Here is a 20,604-nt window from a genome sequence, read left to right on the forward strand (position 1 = left end):
AACACTAAACAGTGCTAAAGGACAAATCTGTGCAGTAGTGAAATATGTTCTGAGTAGGACCTCGGATGGGTGTAAACTTCCTGGTTCATACCGCACTGGTTCATGCCCTGGTTCTGCCACTGCTCTGTGAATGACACAGGGCCTCAGTTTGCCCAGTGTAAGTGCACACGCTAATAGTAATAGCACCCACTTCATAAGGTAGCTGTGAGGATTAATCCACAGATGGAGGGAAAATGCCAGTGGCACCAGGCAGTGGTGGCACATGCTTTTAATCCCAGCAATTGGGAGAGAGAGGCAGGTAGATCTCAGTGAGTTTGAGTCCAGCCTGGTCTACAAAGAGAGCTCCAGAACAGCCAGGACTGTTACACAGAAAAACCCTGTCTCAAAATAATAATGATAATAATTAATAATAATAATGATGCCAGTGGCTCACTGCCTGTTCTGTAAACATTATTCTTTAGTGATCGTCTGCTCATCCGCATGTCCCCATTGTCACACTGACCGCACGTTCCACTGCTGACAGACTCCACTGAGACGTCAAGAGCAACCACTAACAAGAAGCTAGCAGTGGACATAGCTCATCATGACTAGGCCATGTTTGAATTGATATCCACGTTCACATTCGGTCTGTCAAGGCAGCCCACCCTAATCCCATCTATTCTGGAGACAGACGTACACAAGTCACTTGAGCTCTGGGTTCAAGACCAGCCTGGGCAACCATATAGCAAGTGGGGGGAAACAGGGCATGCACACCTGTAGTCCCAGAACATGAGAGGCAGAGACAGGAAGGAGCAAGTACGAAGTAACCTGATCATCTGATCTACGTGAACTCGGGGTCAGCTCTGGCTACCTAATAAGACCTCATCTGAAAAATAAGCAACAAACAGAACCTAGTACCCGAGAGGGCTGGGGTGTAAATCAGTGGCGGAGCATGTGCTTACCATGTGCCAGGACCTGAGTTCAATCCCAAGCACTAACAGAGCAACAAAAACCTAGAAATCATCACATGTGTATTATATCTAGCAAGCTTCTTCCAGGGCCTCTAATTTGTACCAGATGAGTTTTAATAAGAAACTGTTTTGTCCCCACCCCCGGAAAGCCAAAGCCCCACTTTCAACAGAAGTCACCTGATTCCAGAGATTCCGCTAAGATCAGCCGAATGTTCTGAGACAGCCAGGCTCAGCCAGGGGGACACGGGCCCGGGGGTCCAGGGAGAGAAACGTGCTCTCACTCTGGGCTGAGCCAAACCATCCTGGTTTACCAAGCAATTCTAGGAAAATAATTAGTCCAAGATGTGAGGCGAACTAGAATCGCTTCCTTTGTGCTGGGGTGGAATCTGACTTCAGTAGGACAATGTTAGCTTTATTCTACATGGGCGTTTGGCTTGGTTTGGGGCCACAGCAGCTCTGGAAGACTTAGGGAAACCAGAAAAAGGGCCTCGGGCTGGTGCTCCAGAGCCAACCCCAGTCCTTCCAGAGATGTCTCTGTCTGTGGAATCGTCACTTGGTGGAAAAATCTGGCAGTCTTTGCCACATTTCTGCCCTGCTCCCTGCCTGCCCAGATGGCAAGATGGATGGCAGCTTCCCAGTGAGATCCGTGGACGGGGAACCCACCCGAGCAGCCCCACAGCTCTCCTGTGCCTCCTACTGAAGGTGGGGCCAAGCTGGAGAAACTGAGATCTGACACCAGAAACCACAGTAGCAGCCCCCTGCCTCAGCTCTCAGGCTTTTTGGCTCCTCCCCTCTTAAGTTCCAGGGTGCTCTCAGGCTGGGTAAGGCATCACTTGAAGATGATGCAGAGATGTCCCTAGTAAGTAAGCCCAAAACTGCTGTCCCTGCCTCTGACCTCTGGGCCCATTGGCTGGCATGCTCCTACATACAGTAAAACCCTGGCCCAGCCTCCTCAAGGTGAAGCTGAAGCCTGGTCTCATAGCCTTGGCCAAAAGGCACATCCTGTCCATGTCTCCAGTTCTCCTCTTTCAGAGGCGTGCATGCCTCAACAAACCAGGTTGGGGACAGAGTCACAAGACTTTTCTCCTGCCCAGGGTTTGGACTACATGGCCTATGGATATTGGCCAGTGCCCACCTGCCAACCTGACTCATGTCCAAAGTCCCTTCCCACCTCAAGAAAGAACAGAGCCTGCTTTGAGCTAGAAATTGGAGGCGTTTCCTGTTCCATGTTAAGATGCCACCTACAGGACTGTCATTCTAATAAATCACACATGGTGGGGGGAGGGTAGGCTTTTTTTCTCTCCAGGCTGCAGGGATCTCTTAAAATCAAGAAGCTTATTGTATGTATGTGTGTGTGTGTGTGTGTGTGAGAGAGAGAGAGAGAGAGAGAGAGAGACAGAGACAGAGACAGAGACAGAAAGAGAGAAAGAATAAGACAACTTTTGCAGAGTCCTGCTGAAGGGCCTCATGAGAGTATTGGGTGGGCACAGCCGGGCTCCCCAGTAGCATAGAAGTGAGAAGTGGGGTCATGAGAGACACGGAGTCTGTATCCCTATTTCTGATGTCAGCTGCGTGACCTCAGGGAGGGTTCTCGCCTTTCTCCTCTAGCAGTGAGAGGAATTGTCTAGGGTCACATAGGGAAAAAAAACCCTTTTCACTGATGTGTTTTATGACCTCTCCCCATATAGTAACTTGTTCTCTTTGTTTGTTTGTTTTGCTGTGCTGGGGGTTAAACTTAAGGCCTCAGCAAACTCAAGGCAAGCACTTCTTCTGAGCTCCACCCTCATCCCAGTAGTTTTGTATTGTTTGTTTAGTGTTTTTATTGCATCCGTGTATTTACTTGAGGGTAGGGGGGTGCCACTTCATGTGTGTGAAGGTCAGAAGACAACTCTTGGGAGCAAATCCTCCTCTTCTCCAGTGTGTGTGGGGATTGAATCTAGATGTCAGGTTTGGTGACAAGCACCTATACCTGCTGAGCCATCGCGCCAGTTCTGTTGGTTGGTTATGTTTGCGATAGGTCCCACGTGGCTCACACTCATTCTGTAGCCAAAACTGGCCTTCTATGCCCACAGACAGCTGCGGTGAGAAGCCAGTGTTAGGTCACTGTTCATCACAGCAGCAGCAGACTGTGTGCAGGGTGTGCTGGGGATTGCAGATCCCTTAAAGTAATGCCCCACTGCCACACGTCAGTGACCTGCCAGCCTCTAGGACTGTGCTTCTTGTAGCCACCTCTTCTCCTGTGCAATTTCTTCATTGCCAAGGCCAAGAGTTTGTGCCTCCAGAAAGTTTGTAGCTCCCTCTCAACATAGTGGTTGCATTTGTTTGCTCTGTTTTATGAGCTGGGCTGGAGTGGATAGTGGGCCGTCTGCCTGCAGGCTTACGTGTTTATGCTTGCTGGCGGGGAGAAGGCAGCGAGTCAGCTGGCCTGGAAGAAGGCTGGGGCTGAGGCATTTAATAGAGCCAGATTCCTATGGCCTGTGTTTTTCTATTATGTTTTCTCTATCAACAGATACTAAAGCGGTAAGACTAGTTCGTGTTTATGGAGAACATACCATGTTCCCAGTGTTCTTCTGCTAAGCACTTTGTGTACATACTTACGGCTGTCTTGGGAAGCACTCCTATAATTTAGACCCATTTTGCTCAGATGAGAATTGTGAGTAGAAGAGGTGAAGCTACCATCCAGGGTCAGAGTTTTGACTGGTGAAGCCACCTACTCCTAGGCCAGCCAGTTTCCCTCCAGAACCATGTATTCTGTCTGGGCTGTAGGGAGGTATTGCCATGAAGAGTCTGCAGTTCAGGGAGAAGCCTTCTCACCATGGAAGAAAATGTATAAACATTAAGCTAACCCCTTCTTTAATAAAGAGCCAGGCCCATAGAAGACAGTGCCTTGCCTGAGGGTCCATAGCCAGCTCAGTTGGGCTAGTGCCACTAGAACTTTCTTCTGGCAAGGATGCTGCCCTTAAAGATACAGAAGCGTATGTGCAAGCCCTGTGCTATTTCAGGGTTCACAGGACTGTGTGCCACCAGGACAGGGGTCCAGCCTGTGCCTGCTGCTGCCCACCAGCCCTGGGCATTGCTGCCCTCAGACACTATACTAGTTGCCTGTTCTGTTACTGAATAAAATGTTCTGACCAAAGGAACTTAGAGGAGGAAAGTGTTTGTGTCATCTTAGAGGCCACAGCTTGTCATTGAGAGTAGGCAGGCCAGAACCCAGGAACGATGGAAGAACATGGCTTACACCTCTTCCTCTGTGGGCTTTCTTGGTAGGTTGTCCAGACTTACCTGCCTAGGAATGGTGTTGTCCACAGTGACCTGGGTTCCCCCACATCAATCAGTGACCAAGACATTCTCTCACAGCCGTGGCCACAGGCCAGTCTGATCTGGGAAATTCCTCAGTTGAGATTCTTTCTTCCCAACTGACTCTAGGTTATGTCAAGGTGACAATAAAACCTAAGCTGGCACAATGCCAGCTGTGGTGGCATGTACTTTTAAGCCAGCACTCAAGAAGCAGAGGGAGATGGGTTTCTGTGAATTTAATGCCACCCTGGTCTATACAGCAAGTTCTGACTAGCCAGGCTTTCAGGGCTTTGTATGGGGTGGGGGGAGATACCTGGTGTGATCTTCCGAGGCAGAAGTCTTCAAATTGTGCCCAGGGATGGAACCCCTGGAGTCCCAAAGACACTTGCTAGGAGTCAAATCTATTTTCAAAAGAATGTGATGTTTGCTTTTAAATTTCATTTTTTGCAGTGTCCAAGGCAGTTTCTAGAGGCTTTTTGACATGATATTGTCACTGCGGTGGCTTGTGGAACGCTTGTGTGCGTTTGTGTTTCAGCATTTTCTCTGCTTTAGTTTTTGTTGGTATCACAGAATAAGACAGTGCAGGCTTTTTGAGGGTTTCAGTAACGTTTTGGAATATAGAAAGAGACTTGAGAGCAAAAGTATCCAAGAATGGCTACTCTAAGGTATCGGATCCAGTGTTATCTCAGCAGGAGGGCGAGTGGCATGGAAAGGCTTTCCTCAGCCTGTGGGGCTCCTACCCGGCCCTGCAGCCAACTGTATTTCTGCACAAGGGGCTGTCAGCCAACCTCAGCTGTGGGAAGAGACACTGGGGAAGACATACAATCAGTTACCCTTGGCCCCACTCCTCCACGCTGAAGCTCCGACACAGCTGTGGAGACTGGAGATGGGAATTTTTGTAGGGATTTTCCAGAATATCCCATAATGCAGCCTGCTTTTCTCCTCATGCCCAGTGGGTAGAAAGAATTAGTAGAAAGAAAATAGCATCCTGGAAATCCCAGCCCAGGAAAAGGATGTAACCAAGAAAACCCATGAATTGCTTAGCATTTTACCTGCCCACGGACCACAGGTAGGGGTGGGGGTTGGGTAAACCATCCTTGGTCTGAAGAGGTTGGTTGTTGGCATGTCAGCTCCGCTTGGAGACAAGGCACTCACCACCCTAGAGGCAGAGGGATAATTTAGATTTCTAGAGTATTTAATCGGTGTTCAATTCAGGAAACAGAAATCACTTTAGGTATTTTAAATAGGATGGGGATTAATACAGGGAATTAGATGCTAACCAAACCACGGAAAAGACTTAGGGAGCAGAGTCTAGACCAGGCTTGCAGACAACATGGAGCTCACCCGTTAGGACTATGTCCACAGCCTCAGGTGCTGGGTTTGAGCATTTATGGGTTAGGACTGAGCCTGGGATCATGAGTCTGTTGTTTTCACCACTGTTGTCTCTGCCTCTAGCACACAAGAGAAATAGGGCCCGGACATAAGAATGTTCTATAGGAAGAGAGAATAAATACGACTTTGTGCTTTTTATCACCTGATCTGTTGACAAAAACAGTAGAGACACAAAGGTGGCCTCTGCCTCCTGTCACTTCCTGGATCTTATAAAACAAGAGCTTACTTATAAAACTGGGTTTGCATCTAGAACCTTAGTTGCAAAGGAGTCTGGGAAATGTAGTTTCCAACATTCTGGTATCTAATCATGGTGATGCAATTGGAGGCTGAATGAGCTTTCCTCAGTATACAATTTCTGAGGCTATCCCTACTGCATTCTCTATCTAGTGAGCTCGGCGGGGCACAAGAGGGTGTGGGGGGAGGATGAGTGAGGATACCACCTGACTAAGCCTTGGGGGTCCCCATGGAGCATGCCTTAGAGGAACTGGGAAATGCCCACATAGAGGTTTAATAGCATAACTAATCTTGGTTATGCCTGCAATCCCAAAATTTAGGAGAAATGCAAGTTAGAGGCCAGCCTGGGCTACACAGTGAGACCCTATTACACACACACAAGGAGGTTTAATGACTAGACTCTGGCTCTTTGCTGTGCTTTTAATTACAATAGAAAAGAATGAGCCATCCGTCTCTAGTGCTAGTAGTTTAAGTAGGTATCCCCCTGTGCTGGCCTCCAGCTCTGTAATGCAAGAATCGGAGAATTCACAGAAATTTGAGGAGATTTCAAATGGAGGTTTATAATCTTGCAGTGATAATCATGAATGATGGTTTTTCCTTCCTAGATTACACAAGTTCCCCCAAATGGTGTTCCCCACCTCCTACATTAATCAATTCCATACACTTGAAAATGGGACATGTTGTTGTTTTTAAGAAAAGGATTCCTATAGCTAGCTTCAGACTCACTTTATAGCCAAGGGTGGCTTTGAACTCCTGATCTTCCTGCCTCCATCTCCCAAGTGCTGGGTTTATAGGTGTATGCCACCACATGTGACTCCAAATGTCGTTATTTCTGAGCAGAGACCTGACTTGGTCCAAGTAAAAATCTGCGTATGTTATGCTAAGTTTCAGGTGCTAATCCATAGCTTTACTCCATCAAGAAACATTTATTGAAAAGCTGTTGGGTCAGGTCCCTGGCTGGGTGAATACAGATATGATAAAGGCATTGTTCCTGACCTTAGGCCAGTCCACATGAAGGGACACACGCCATCCTGGAGGAGAATTCTAGGGGTCCTGGAGAGGTTGGGTGGAGAAAGGCAGTATTGGCTCTGTGTCTTGAAGAATAAAGAGAGGCTAGCCAAGCAGAAGTGAGAGCCCATGAGGGGCCGAGAATGAGCAGGTGTCTCAGTCAGGGTTCTGTTCCTGTGAAGAGTCACCATGACCACGGCAACTCTTATAAAGAAAACATTCAATTGGGGTGGCTCACATACAGTTTCAGAGGTTCAATTTATTATCATCATGGTGGGGAGCATGGCCACGTGCAGGCAGTCATGGTGCTGGAGGAACAGCTGAGAGTGCACAGGCAGTTGACTGAGACACTGGGTGGTACCCTGAGCACAGGAAACCTCAAAGCCCACCCCCACAGTGACACACTTCCTCTAACAAAACCATACCCACTCCAACAAAGCCACACCTCCTAATAGTGCCATTCCCTATGAGATTATGGGAGTCAACTACATTCACACTACCACAGCAGGTGACTCTCAAACTCTGCTGGGAATCTGTGGTTGATGGCAGGTGTCAACCAGCACTGGGACCTGCTCTGGAGACCAAGGACAGTGAGACTTTACTGATCTCTGGTTTCCTCGTACCCCCTCTGACATCTGTGGACCAGTTAAATCACCTAAACTGAGATGTGTTTCTGTAGGGACAGATCTAGAACATCAGAATAATTTCTGCCAAAGAACCACCTTGAAGCTCCTGTCTGGCTAGTCTGCTTAGGGTTTTGTTGGGGTTTCCTCTGGAGGTGCTATGGGGGTGATGAGTGACAGTTCCTTTCGCAAAGCTGGGTATGGGGCCTGGGTCTGTATATAGGGCATATGTCCAGCTGTGTTCCACTTCTGCCCATAGAAAAATCCGGTGCTCAGATGAAGTCTTGGGATGGTCAAGCATCCCAATTACACGTGTTGGTGAACATCTTTCATTGGCCACTGAAGAGCCCTCAGTTCCTGCCAGTTCCCGTGATGGAAATTCCTCCTGACCCATGACAGGGTTACCATAGAGTACAAGGGCAAACTGGAGTCTCTGTGATCACAAGTCTCCTGATGGCTGAGGACAGCCCGGCAGTTATGGAGCGGCCAGCCTTTGTAGCTACTTCCTGAGACCACGTGCTGAGGGGCCCTATTCCGTTCCGTGTGCATGGAGCCCCGCACCCAGCCCTGACCTCTCTCTGCTCCCCCACAGGCCCTTCATGCTGCTTCCACCACTGATGGAGTGGATGCGGGTGGCTATCACCTATGCAGAACACCGCCGCAGCCTCACCGTGGACAGTGGGGATATCCGGCAGGCAGCCCGGCTGCTGCTACCAGGCCTGGACTGTGAGCCCCGCCAACTCAAGTATGGAGCCCGGGAGAAGGGGGTTGTGACACCTATGCCCCAGCACCTACAACACTCCTCTGCTTCCTGCTTCTTCTAGTGGCTGGGTGGGCATCGAAAAGCAAGGCTGTAGGGCACCGGAGTTTCACTAAGTATCCTCCCCAACTGCCATGGCCAAGTTGTGAGAACAGATCTGTTGTAGGCCTTGGCTGCTTTCAGGGTGTGTCTTCTGCAGTCACTGATGTGCTACCAAGACAGACACACCTAGCATCTGGGCTGGAGAGCACAGACAGTGCAAGTCTAAGGTCCTGATTGGCAAGACTCTTCCCTCTGTTCCTCTCTTTTCACTCTGGTTTCCTTGTGTCAACTCCTGTATTGAGTTCTGCCTTATGCCTGACAACTTTAAAGAGGGCACTAATGCCCATACTGCAGAGGAAGCCTGCCCAGCAGGGAGGTACAGTGACTTGTCCACAGAGGTGCCTCAGTCTGAGACCAGGTTCATATGGTCCCCAGCCTGGTGCTCTTTATGCTCTCCCTCAGGATCCCCGCCCATAGACAGGTCTGATGCCAAAGCTCCTCTTGGGGAGCTCCTGATGGCCATCCTTCACCTGAAAAGTGACTTGCACTTCTGCTGTCTGACTGTGTCCAAACCATGCTCTAGACATGAATTTTACACACGTTGACCTAATTAAAGGACCTGGGTAGGAGCTTTTAGATGACTGTGTGCCCTGTGTAGATACAGGTTGTATGCGTGATGATCCTTAGTAGGCTGGGTTGATTGTTCGTGGGATTCTAAGCCTTTTCCTGTCTTGTGTTTGTGTTGGGGGTCTTACTAAGCAACCTGAAGAGACACAGGGAAAAGCTAGACCTTGGCCACAATGCCCACTTCATGGGCCAAAGGTTACCCTGCTTTGTGTAAGCACCACGCGGCGGCCAAGTGCTCAGGCACTGGCCCAGGATGAACTTCCTCCTCCTGGGGGTGGGGGAGGCTCAGGGGGTCGAGTCCCTTAATGGGTTATTTTGACCCGAGAGTTTGTTTCCTGGCAGTTGACAGGTCTCAGGTACTCAGTCCACTGTCTTAAGCTATGTATAGGGAAACCAAGGTTTGCATGCTCCAGGACAGTGGTTCTCAACCTCTGGGTCATGACCCTGTTGACAAGCCTCTGTCTCCAAAAGAATATTTACAATTCAGAACAGTAGCAAAATTATTACAAAGTAGCAGTGAAAATAATTTTATGGTTAGGGTGACCACAACCTGGAGAACCGTGTGGAAGGGTCACAGCATTGGAAAGGTTGAGAACCACTGCTCTGCGGCAAGAACAGAGCAAGGCTAATCATGGTGACCAGTCCTCCCACCCATGCCCACCAGGCCCGGCTGGGCCTCGTGTCACGGCGCTCCTGACACACCTCCTGGTCTCTCCTGGGCAGACCCGAATGCTGCTTCAGTTCCTTCCGGAGGCTGGACGCTCGCGCTGCTACTGAAAGATTCAACCAGGACCTGGGCTTCCGCATGCTCAACTGTGGGAGAACAGACCTCATCAGCCAGGCCATCGAGGCCCTGGGTCCGGATGGGGTGAACACAATGGATGACCAGGTACCTTCTGTGAACCCCTCTAGGGTAGGCTTGGAGGCCGCCTCTGAACTGACGGTTGCTAGGGTGGGAGAAGCAGTCATAGTCCCTGCATTCTGAAGCCGACTGAGACTCAGCTCCGAGCTTCAAGCTCCTGACAGAAGGCTAGCCTGGGCACCCCCATCCCTCCCAGACAACCGTGGTGTAGTGTGGATGGATTCTGTTTCACTGGCTGGAGGGCTAGCAAATCAGCTATCCTAGAGGAGGCAGAGCTGAGCAAGGGTCCGGGGGAAGCAGCTCGGTAGCAAGCCGTAATCTCTGGCATGCGAATGGGAGTGTGTGCGCTGGCCACTCAGTAGCCCCAGAGAAATCTCGTCTTCATGGGTGACACTGGCGGGAGAGTAAGAAGCAAGCATATAAGCCGGGGTGATGGTACGACTGGAGTCCCAGCACTCCGCAAGCTGTAGCAGGGTGGTCACGAGTTCAAGGCCAGTTTAGGATATGGAGTGAATTCAAGGCCAGTCTGGACTACTGAAGGCTGAGGATGTGGCTCAGTAGTAAGATATTTTCCTACCCTACTGCTGAGCTGCGTCACCAAAGGAGAGAAGAGAAGGGAGGGGTGGCAAACATAAATAAAGAACACACTGGTGAGAAGTACCAAAGAGCAAAATAAGGAGAAAGGGCAGGAAGTACGGGGAGTGAGCTCTGAGTTCCAGAAGGGACAGCTAAAGACTTTCTAAAGCGGTGGCTCTCAGCCTTGGGTCACGACCCCCAGGGCACTGGTTCAGACATTTACATTACAATTCATAACAGGAGCAAAACTGCAGTTATGAAGTAGCAACAAAATCATTTTATGTGCGGGGTCAGCACAACGTGAGGAACTAAGGTTGTGAACCACCATCCTAAGGAGTCTGCCTCCAGCTCGTGCCCACTACGGGCATCAGTTATTCTGCTCCAGCTGGCACCGCGTGGCCTGGAAGCCCATCCAGAAGCCCGGGGACAGTCTGGTTACTATGGCGGTTCAAGTCCTGGCCTCAGATGAAACGACAGTGTGGCACAGGCTTGAGCAGCAGCTGAGGCCTGAGGCCTGGAGCGCTGTGTGGAGCTGAACCTGAGCCTGAAGGGAAGGCAGGGTTGGTGCCTCAGGAGAAACAGGGAAGTCAGACCCAGGGAAGCGATTGTAAGCAAAGGTGGTCGGGCTGGGACTGAGGAGCCGCAGAGGGAGGAGTGTCAGCGCTCAGTGTTAGGCTGTGGCTAGTCCCACAAAGGCGCAGATGCAAGGCCTCTGCACGAACCTTCTTCCTGATGCCCACTTCCTCAGGGAGCGCAGCATTGATGCCCAGGCACTTAAGCTTTAGATTGCAGGCGCCTTTGGTCTACCGTGTTACCCTGCCACCCTGCCTGGCTTTCCTCACCTCTCAGGTGGAGTAGCAGGGCCTCTGTGCAGAACAGTTGGGAGAACTTTCTGTCCGGCACCCTCAGCGTTAGTAAACCTTCACTGTGGTTCTTTCAGTATGATTAGCACTGCTGTTGCATTGCTGTCAAAGCGGTGGCGATTAGCCCTGAAATCTGCTCTCTCAGCTCCCTGTGTGCCCGAGTGAGGGTAGTAACAGCCCCCAAAACGGTTGCTCTTCTCCAGCCTTTGGCCTGCTTTATGCTCTGCATTTGTACAGACATGTGGAGACAAAGCCATTGTGTACCTGGTGTGTGTGTGTGAGTATGGAACAAAGCCAAATTCCCGTTACGCTGCCGCAGTCTTTTTTGTAGATGCCCGGCACTGTCGCTCCCCGAGCCTTGGCGTTTAGAGACAGATGCATAGCTAAACAGGCCACTGGCCCCAGGATTATCTCAAGCCATTTCCTTATCTCCAGGAACTAGACAAGGATTTATGAGCTAAGAAGATCTTCCCTCCACACAAATAACCTAATAATATCACAGAGCACCAGAGAAAGGCTTGCCAGGATCCAGCTGTGGAATGCACTTTCCACCACTGCCTTTGCCATCTGACTCCCAGCTCCACTAACTGCCCACATAGATGCAGTGAGCTAATGGACACAGCTCGCGGTACACTCCAGACTGCTCTTTGGCACAAGATGTGATCAAGCGCATCTCCACAGAGACACCGCTGAGCACAAGCTTTAGCAGTTCATGTAGGCCTGGGTTCTGATCCAGGTCCCACGTCCTGTTTGTTACAGGACCTTGGACAGTTAGCTCCCCCTTTCTGCCCCTCTTGCATACCATGAGGACAGCAGTAGAAGCCCCCAATAGGAATAGCACAGTGATTGAATGAGATGCTGCCGAGTGGAGCCGCTTCCTGCAGGGAGTCCAGGCGCTGGCCCGTGATGGGCTCTTGTGTGCAGTTACACTATTAGTTAGCCCTCACTTAGGGTTGCAAGCCTACTCCGTACGTACTGAGCACTGTGTGTGTGCTGAGACCCTTCTGCAACTACCCGGGGTACACGCTATTTCTTCACTCTGAGATGAGGACACAGAAGCAGAGAGAAGAAAACGTTGGCCCTGGAATCTGGCTGCAGTGCCTGCTATGTGGCCATATAGTTCACCCCTATGCTGTCCATGATGCTTGTGGAAATGCCCCCTGCCTCGCCTTCCAGTGTCCTTGGCCCTGGGAGCATCTGGGCAGAGACCTGAGGGGATATGTGATGTGTGTTCTGTCTCTGGGGATTTAGCATCCACCTTTGATTCATAGGGTATGACGCCGCTGATGTATGCCTGTGCTGCTGGGGATGAAGCCATGGTCCAGATGCTAATTGATGCTGGGGCCAACTTAGATATACAGGTAAAAAGAAACTCTTGCCCCAGACCCACCCAGTGAGAGGCCACGCCAATATCTCTAGCAGCTGGGCTTGGTGTGGTATTTTACACGTACTCAGCAGTGTGTGTCGTTAGACTAGACATGTGCACAAAGACCACAGAAAAGAACCGCGCATGGTGCACATGCCTGTAATCCCAGCACTCGGTAACTATGGAGGAAGATCCCAAGTTTGAGGCCATCCTGTGGTACACAGGAAACCCTGTTTTAAAAACAGGCCAAGAGAAGAGAGATGGCAGTCCTCTGGGTTTGGGCTGAAGTTTGAGTAGAGGGAATGGCCATAATTCCATTCTCATAGCCCTTGTCCTCTATCACGAGGCTAATCCCTGGCTGTCCCTGTCTCTGATCCTTCCAATGCATACAGTGTTCCCCTTCTGTCTTCTTCTGCCGACGGTCTACATCACCAGATGGACACCCAGCCTTTTCCTTTGAACCTTGTCCACGCCAGTGCTCTCAGCAGACATTACCAGGCAAACGTAGCTGCACTTCTGTTAATTTCACCACGCTGGCATCCTGTGTCGTCTGCTCTGGCGTGTCACCTGTCCAGGAAACAGTGATGATCTGGTGTATTTTTCAGGTTCCGAACAACTCTCCCAGGCACCCCTCCATCCACCCGGACAGCAGGCACTGGACCTCCCTGACGTTTGCAGTGCTGCATGGGCACATCTCTGTAGTGCAGGTGAGCTCCTAGGAGGGGCGGCATGTGCCACAGCTCACCAGCTGGGCTGGGCCCCAGGCTTAGCCCTGGCCAGAGACACTGCTGCAGCCAGGGTCCACCTGCCCGATAAAGCTCACCTGTAAAAAGAGGAGATCCGGGCTCAAGCAGTGTCTTTCCCAGGTAGTCCTAAAAAGACCTGGAATTTGGCCTTCTCCATCTCACACCTCCAACCCTCTCCTGGCCACAGGCTCTTCCCTCAGAGCTGGCTCTGCATCTTGGTGTCCTTCAGTCCTGTCCCCCCCCCCCCAGTTCCCAGTTCCTGAGAAAGGACAGATGGCACAACTCATGTGTCTGTCAAGCCTCAGTGTTGCCCGTCTTGCTTTGGCTGCTAAGGCTGGCATCACAGTAAGGTGATAGTTTAGAAGGAGGTACCAGTGATGAGACAGTTCACAGGACTTCTGGTCAGTAATGTCTGCAGGACTTCACAGAGCTGCCCCTGGGTGGGCACCACCCCCTCCTCCTCTTCCAGAATGCAAAGTCTCTGTGGGTAACCCAGTCAGCTCACCTGCAGTAGGCAGCACAGCCTGGCATGCAGCCAACACTCTGTAGGTGGTTGTTGACCAGTTGGCTACTGTACCCAGTCTTTGTAGTCGCCACCTTCCCAGAGCTGCGGCCTCAGTCCAGGCTGTGGGCTGTGCCCTGGATTGGCCTGGTGCCCAGTTTCATCCAGCAGGCAGGTCTCCACCCCCACTGCCATGCCCCAGCAGCGGGCATATCTGGTTTCTGACGGACCAGTCTCCAGCAGATACAGGCCGTCCCTGTGCCCCACGCCCTACAGGGGAGCGTGGAGCTCACCTGGGCTCCTGGAATCTGGTTGCCAGGGAGGGGTGATCAGAGACTTGAGGTGTGTGTCTCCAGGAGCCTGGGAGTGTCTGAAGCAAGCAGAATGCAGACAACACCCCTGCCCTAAGGCAGACCCTTAGGGAACAGATAACCCTACCTCCCCTGACCCCTGGCAAAGTTGGCCTTGCTAGAATGAGGCCACTTGCACTGTGACATTCTGCTCCTCCCCCACCCCTTGCCAGCCTGAGTAGCTGCTGAACCTCTCCAGGGAGGAGCCCAAATGCTGCTGGTTATGAGCCCTCAGTGGGTTGGACATCATATCATTTAATGTCAGGAATGCTGCCAGGCAGTCCTCTTCCCCACTCAGTAGATAGGGAAGACAAGGGCTCAAGCCTCTCTAGTCAGTGGCCAGTGCTGTAACCCCATGCTTTTTATACCTGCTACTGTTCAGGACCTCATTTCCCTCCAGGGATGTCAGGTGACACTTGCCTGTCCTCCAGAAGGTCCCTGAAGCTGATTGATGGGAAAGATTTGCAAAGAGAAAGCATAGCTGCAGGTCGTCACAGTTAAGGGGCTTTGGTGCATGGCCTCATGCGTGGAGACGGCGCTAGCTCCCCGAGGGTGACCAGGCATCCCAAGACTCCAGTGTGAGCCATTTCTTGGTCGCATGTCTGGAGACTTGCAGGTCCTGCCCCCTAGAGCACCCCACCCTTCCCCAGGCACCCCGTTGTGCTCATTAGTGCCTTCTCCTGTCCCGGACAGCTGCTGCTGGATGCTGGTGCTAACGTGGAGGGCTCAGCAGTGAACGGAGGGGAAGACAGCTATGCCGAGACGCCCCTGCAGCTGGCCTCTGCAGCTGGTAGGTCCACTGCTCCCTGATCAACAGGTTCTCACATCTCTATGATGTTCTGGCCTTGTCACCCTGGCTGGTCACTGAGTTACATGCTACCTTTGAGAACCCTTAAGATCGCTCCTTCTAGGCTACTGGGAGGGGGTTCTTGCTGAGCACAGGGTCCAGTAGAGCAGGGAGCCCTCCTCTCCTGAGGCCCTAGGCAGGGCCTGTGGTAGGGACACAGTCACCTTCTCATACCTCACCCTTGCATCATTATCACCCCCGTTTGTGACTGTGCCCCCACCATCACCACGTATTCCGAGGACCAGATCTTGGAGACCCTGTCTGCCCCATCTTGGTTGCCCTACTCAGATGCTATCCCATCAAACTTTTCGCTGCCGCCTGTCTTTCAGGGAACTATGAGCTGGTCAGCTTGCTACTGAGCCGGGGCGCTGACCCCCTCCTCAGCATGCTGGAAGCCAATGGCATGGCCTCTTCTCTCCACGAGGATATGAACTGCTTCAGCCACTCGGCCGCCCATGGCCACAGGTACAAACTGTGGGGTGCCCGCCCTAACCAGGAGCACTGAGATGTGCTCTCAGGAGCCTGGGCTTCCAGAGGCTGCAGCGGAGCCAGGGCTCAAGTGCATGTCAACCAGGATGACGAAGGTTCTTGGACAGCATGGAGGCCCAAGGCTTTGGAGGCCTGGAACCACTGGATGAGTTGCTGGGCCCTGATACATGGGCACTGACTGGGACCTGCACCTCCCATGTTGGGGCAGCCCATTCCTTTTTTAGCAGAACAGTTAGTCCTGTAGCTGCCAGGGCCACCTAGGACCACACCTCTGTGAAGGTGATGCTGTTTTTCTAGTGCCTGTGGTGCTTCTAGAACACCCCAGGGTTTCCATTCAGAGCATGGGCCAGCCCTGAAGAGGCTGCTGGTAGCTCCTGGAACAGATGGCAGACCTGTCTGGCCTTGTGACTGAAACCAGAGCCATTAGACAGTATTGGGGATGGAGCACAGAGGGGAACAAGAGAAGAGGTTACTAGAAGACAGGGAAGGAAACAGGAAAGGAAGACCGACGGGCAAGGTGCCAATGTGCAAGTTAGGGTGACTTACCACCACCAGACATGTGCCCCTGCCATGCCCTACCCTGCAATGCTGGCCCCCGCACCTTTTTCCAGACCCCGGACCCTCCCGACTAACGTACTGGAAGAATGCAGCAGGGGCTGGCAGACTTGCTCATTGTGAGGTGGCTGCTGAGGAGCGGCTGCTGTGCCGTGCTCCGTGTGCATCTCATGGTGCATCTGCTGCCTTTGCATCAGACTGGCACCAGCTCCAGGAGAGGATCACCCTGGTGCCCTGTCTTAAGGTGGCAAGGCAACCAGGGCTCAGAGAGGTAGTACAGCCTGAGACCATACAGCCAAGTGCAAAGCTGACTCCAGTCATACCAGGACAGAAAAAAGATGGGGTTCTGACCCCCATCACTTCTGGGGCTGGGGAATGCTGAGAGCCCTCAGCTGCCCTGAAGTAACCCATCGTAGCCACAGGGCTCTAGACCATAGCTCAGGTGGGCACTGTGTATCCATCTTGGGGACCTTGGGGCTCATCTTGATACCTCTTGGCTTCCAGGAACGTCTTACGGAAACTTCTGACTCAGCCGCAGCAGGCTAAAGCAGATGTGCTGTCCCTCGAAGAGATCCTGGCTGAGGGTGTGGAAGAAAGTGACACGTCGAGCCAGGGCAGCAGTGAGGGGCCCGTGAGGCTGAGCCGCACCCGCACAAAGGCGCTGCAGGAAGCCATGTACTACAGCGCTGAGCATGGCTACGTGGACATCACCATGGAGCTGAGAGCACTGGGTAAGGCTGTGCACATGGGACAGTCACTCCGCTGCTCGTGGGCCCACTGCCCTCCTCTCTGATGGACCACCAGGAGTCCTTACAGGACCCTGAAGATTACAAAGATCTCGGTGTCTTGCTTGCTCAGCCGGCTCTTAACCCTGGGATCTGAGCCTGGGGGCTCTGTGTTCTCCGGGGAGGCTAGTCAGCTGGATGGACTTGAACCAGATCCTGTTAGCTGTACACCACATGATCTCCCCGAGTCTCCCTTCCCACCTCTGTGTAAGAACAAGATGTCAGCTAGAGCACAAGGCATGGCCGTGTTATCATGGGGCCAAAGGCCAACCCCTAGAGTGGTGCCTCTCTGCCCTCCTAATGCTGTGGCCCTTTAATACAGCTCCTCATGTTGTGGTGACCCCAACCACAAAATTACTTTTGTTGCTGCTCGAGTGCCCTGCATATTTTCTGGGTCACCCTTCCCGAACAGGTTCTTCTCAGCAAATAAATTCTCGGGGCCAACAAGCAGTAGGCCCTGAGCTTGGCTGAAGCCCCTCCTCCATGTCATCTGATGAAAAAAAGCCAAAGCTTCCGTGCCCCACCAGCTGGGCCTGATGACAGGAAATCCAGCTTTATCCACAAAGCTCAGCGCAGGGGCTTGCAGCACTCAGCTGGGCAAGGGTGCCAATGCCGTGGGGCTTGGAGGTAGAGCCCACCCTGGAAAAGGTGTGGTCTACACGCTGTGCTTTACTGGGAGGGGATGACGGCTGCCCTCTCTCCCTCCGGCCAGGTGTCCCCTGGAAGCTGCATATCTGGATAGAGTCCCTGCGGACCTCTTTCTCACAGTCCCGGTACTCGGTGGTGCAGGGCCTCCTGAGGGACTTCAGCTCCATCAAGGAGGAGGAGTACAACGAGGAGCTGGTGACAGAAGGCTTCCAGCTCATGTTTGACATCCTCAAGACCAGCAAAGTGAGTGGGGCCCCACTGCCCGACCCGTGTTCCAGGTCCCAGGGCTGTCGTATCAAATTTACATGCACAGACCCTCCCCCACATGGACAGCCCCAGGCTCATGGACAAACACCTCCCCGACACCCAGAGTCACACTGCATGACTGCCAGAGGGCAGAGGCCATGGCAGTCCAGGCTGGAGCCCGGCCAAGACAGCCATTTGGGACATCACAGATGAAGTGGCGGTCCGTTCTGGCCAAGTCAGATCCAGCAGGAGCAAACAGCAGCGGCTGCTCTGATCCTGGCCCGGGTTCTGAAAGGAGCCTGATTGTAACTCCAGCCACCGGCAGCCACATGTATGTGCTGACAGTCCTCCCCTCTCCCCGCAGAACGACTCCGTCCTTCAGCAGCTGGCCGCCATCTTCACACACTGCTACGGCAGCAGCCCCATTCCCAGTATCCCAGAGATCCGGAAGACCCTGCCAGCCAGGCTAGGTGCGGGCCCATCCCCCTCGGGCTTGTCCCCGCTTCCTCCCCATCGCGCTTGCCTCCTTTCCTGTGTCTAAGGGCCAAGGCCCGAGCCTCAGTTTCTCTAGTCCTTGCTTTGTGCCCTATGTCCACCCCCAGCCCTCTTAGAAACCCTGGAGACGGACACCCTGCCACTCCCTCTGTCTTCCCACCCACAGATCCTCACTTTCTGAACAACAAGGAGATGTCAGATGTCACCTTCCTAGTGGAAGGAAAGCTGTTTTATGCACACAAAGTCCTTTTGGTGACAGCATCTAACAGGTAGGCAGCCTGGGTGGCAGCGCCGGCCCCAGGGGCACAGTGCAGTTCTTGCAGCATTGAGGTGTGTCGGGAGTCCTCCCGGGGAGCACGCCAATGGATGGTTCCTCCTAAGTCTAGCTTAGAGAACGGGGGGGGGGGGGTCTTGTGTGTGTGTTTGAGTGAGATGAGGGGCGGTGGTGGTACTCACAGGAACATGATGCCCCAGAGTCAACCCCAGCATGGAAGCTGCATCTCCAAAGTTCCTGGCCTGACTTGCCCAGTCTCTTCTTCCCAGGAATCATTGCTGCCCGCCTGTATAAACTTAGGGAGACGATGTGAATTTTTTAGGTTTCAGGGGCTTCCTCAGAACTGTTTCACTTCCAACCCTTGTTCCATCTACTGTAGAAGAGCTACACCAGGCGACAGGAGTACTGGAGAAAAGGGACCAAGGGAACATGATAGTCTCTGCCCTATGGTAACAGAGCTCCCTCCAGCCTCTGGAGTGCACTGTGGACTGGCCATGTGCAGCAGGAGCAGAGTCCAGCACGCAGAGGGAGTTCCAAGGGCTGCTTTCTGCTGGGTTACTGCAGCTATCTGTCAGAACACAGAAGTATTCGGAATGAAGAGCCAGCACTCACCACAGGCTTCAGGCCACTGTGTGGGGAGCGGTGGTAGGGACAGAACAGAGCTGGCCCCAGCTGTCCATGTGGGATGATATAAACTGTCACCTGCCAAACATTAGTTTAGGAACAGGACGGTCATTTTTAGCGTTCCAGCTCCCAGAAGCTGCTCCAGTGAACGTGCTGTTGGCACAGCAATGGATCCCATGTTCAAGCCCCACCCGGTCTCCTTGTTCCAGGTTCAAGACCTTAATGACCAACAAATCAGAGCAAGACGGGGACAGCAGCAAGACGATTGAGATCAGCGACATCAAGTACCACATCTTCCAGGTACGTGGGCCTCAGGGCTGCACTCAGACTGGAAGTCCTCTGTGCAGCCCATCCTGGGCCTGTCCGTCTGGCCGCTCTGTCCTCTAGGCCTGTGTGATTATCAAATCAGGGATCCCCCAGTCTTCCCGAGCCTAACTAACCCACTGGGAGGCCAGGCAGCCTGCACACAGACGTAAAGGATGAACACATGCTGCCCTGCGGCGTGTAGGCCCTCTTTCTGTAGTGAGCTGCTGAAGCCTACTGGGAATGCAGTGACCTGGGCCGTTAGGTAGTGAAGGTGCAGGCTGCCCCCTCCCCAAGAATCCATGCCAGTCCTGCTGGCCAGATAGGAAAAGCATGGGGAGCCAGTCCGGCTTTGGACTCCAGCATATGAGGAGGGTCTGGAGATTGGGTTGGGGTCCCAGCTAAGAAGTACTTTCCAGAAAATGGGGCTTGCTGGTCCCCAGATGTGTATGTTTGGAGGCGTCGGTGCTCAGGCCTCTAGCTCTGACCCCCTTCGTGGCAATGAGCACACGGAGGCCCAGCGGTATCAGGTAGGTAGTGCTGGTCCTGCCTTGCCCAGGGCAGATTAAGAGCTCATGGGAGAGATCCCAGAACGTCTACCTCCTCATTCAGAGAGCGGCCATCTAAAATGGCTGGCCCACTGTGCCACCATACCGAAGGCCAGGTATGGTGACAAACACTCAGAACCTCAGCCCTCAGAGGCTGAAGCAGGAGGCTCATGTGCCTGCGGTCAGAGTGGACCACAGTGTGAGACTCTCAGAAAGCTTCCCAAAATGCACTGCTTGGTTCTTGAACCTACTCTTTAGTCACTGGTTTTGCACTAGCCAGTCTGGGACAGAGGACTCAAGAGGATGGGGCCACCACAGCCAGATAGGGCTGTGACTGATGTCAGCGAATATAGACAGTCTACTTCCTGGAAAAGTGACAGCCAGGCTATGGTCTCAGCAGTTAGTTGACAAGACCTCAGACAGACACATAGTGTCCCAGACCCAGGGAGCTCTAGTGCAGGGTGGCGCTGATCACCGACACTGGCTTTTAAGTTGTTTCCTGTGGGGTGCAGCAGGAAGGCACTCCACTGTATGCAGGGCTTCGCTTCTTCCGCTGTGTGAGTCCTGGGCCTTCAACTCCGGTTGTCAGGCG

At 52.7% G+C, this 20,604-nt stretch overlaps 1 protein-coding gene across 1 annotated transcript in view; it reads left to right on the top strand.

Annotated features, from left to right (window-relative positions):
* Abtb2 (ankyrin repeat and BTB domain containing 2) overlaps positions 1 to 20,604 on the top strand; it is a 156,067-nt gene that overhangs the window by 130,892 nt on the left and 4,571 nt on the right. The window contains exons 4-14 of the mRNA XM_041679023.1: positions 8,097 to 8,249; positions 9,657 to 9,822; positions 12,506 to 12,595; positions 13,206 to 13,307; positions 14,892 to 14,988; positions 15,375 to 15,510; positions 16,594 to 16,820; positions 17,587 to 17,765; positions 18,133 to 18,238; positions 18,430 to 18,532; positions 19,371 to 19,461. Of these exons, the coding sequence (XP_041534957.1) occupies positions 8,097 to 8,249; positions 9,657 to 9,822; positions 12,506 to 12,595; positions 13,206 to 13,307; positions 14,892 to 14,988; positions 15,375 to 15,510; positions 16,594 to 16,820; positions 17,587 to 17,765; positions 18,133 to 18,238; positions 18,430 to 18,532; positions 19,371 to 19,461 (1,450 nt within the window). The remainder of the gene's footprint in view (positions 1 to 8,096; positions 8,250 to 9,656; positions 9,823 to 12,505; positions 12,596 to 13,205; positions 13,308 to 14,891; positions 14,989 to 15,374; positions 15,511 to 16,593; positions 16,821 to 17,586; positions 17,766 to 18,132; positions 18,239 to 18,429; positions 18,533 to 19,370; positions 19,462 to 20,604) is intronic.

Source organism: Microtus oregoni, unplaced genomic scaffold, assembly GCF_018167655.1.
Source record: "Microtus oregoni isolate MIOR12 unplaced genomic scaffold, Mior012 000031F_ref0000149, whole genome shotgun sequence".
NCBI classification, from domain to species: Eukaryota; Metazoa; Chordata; class Mammalia; order Rodentia; family Cricetidae; genus Microtus; species Microtus oregoni.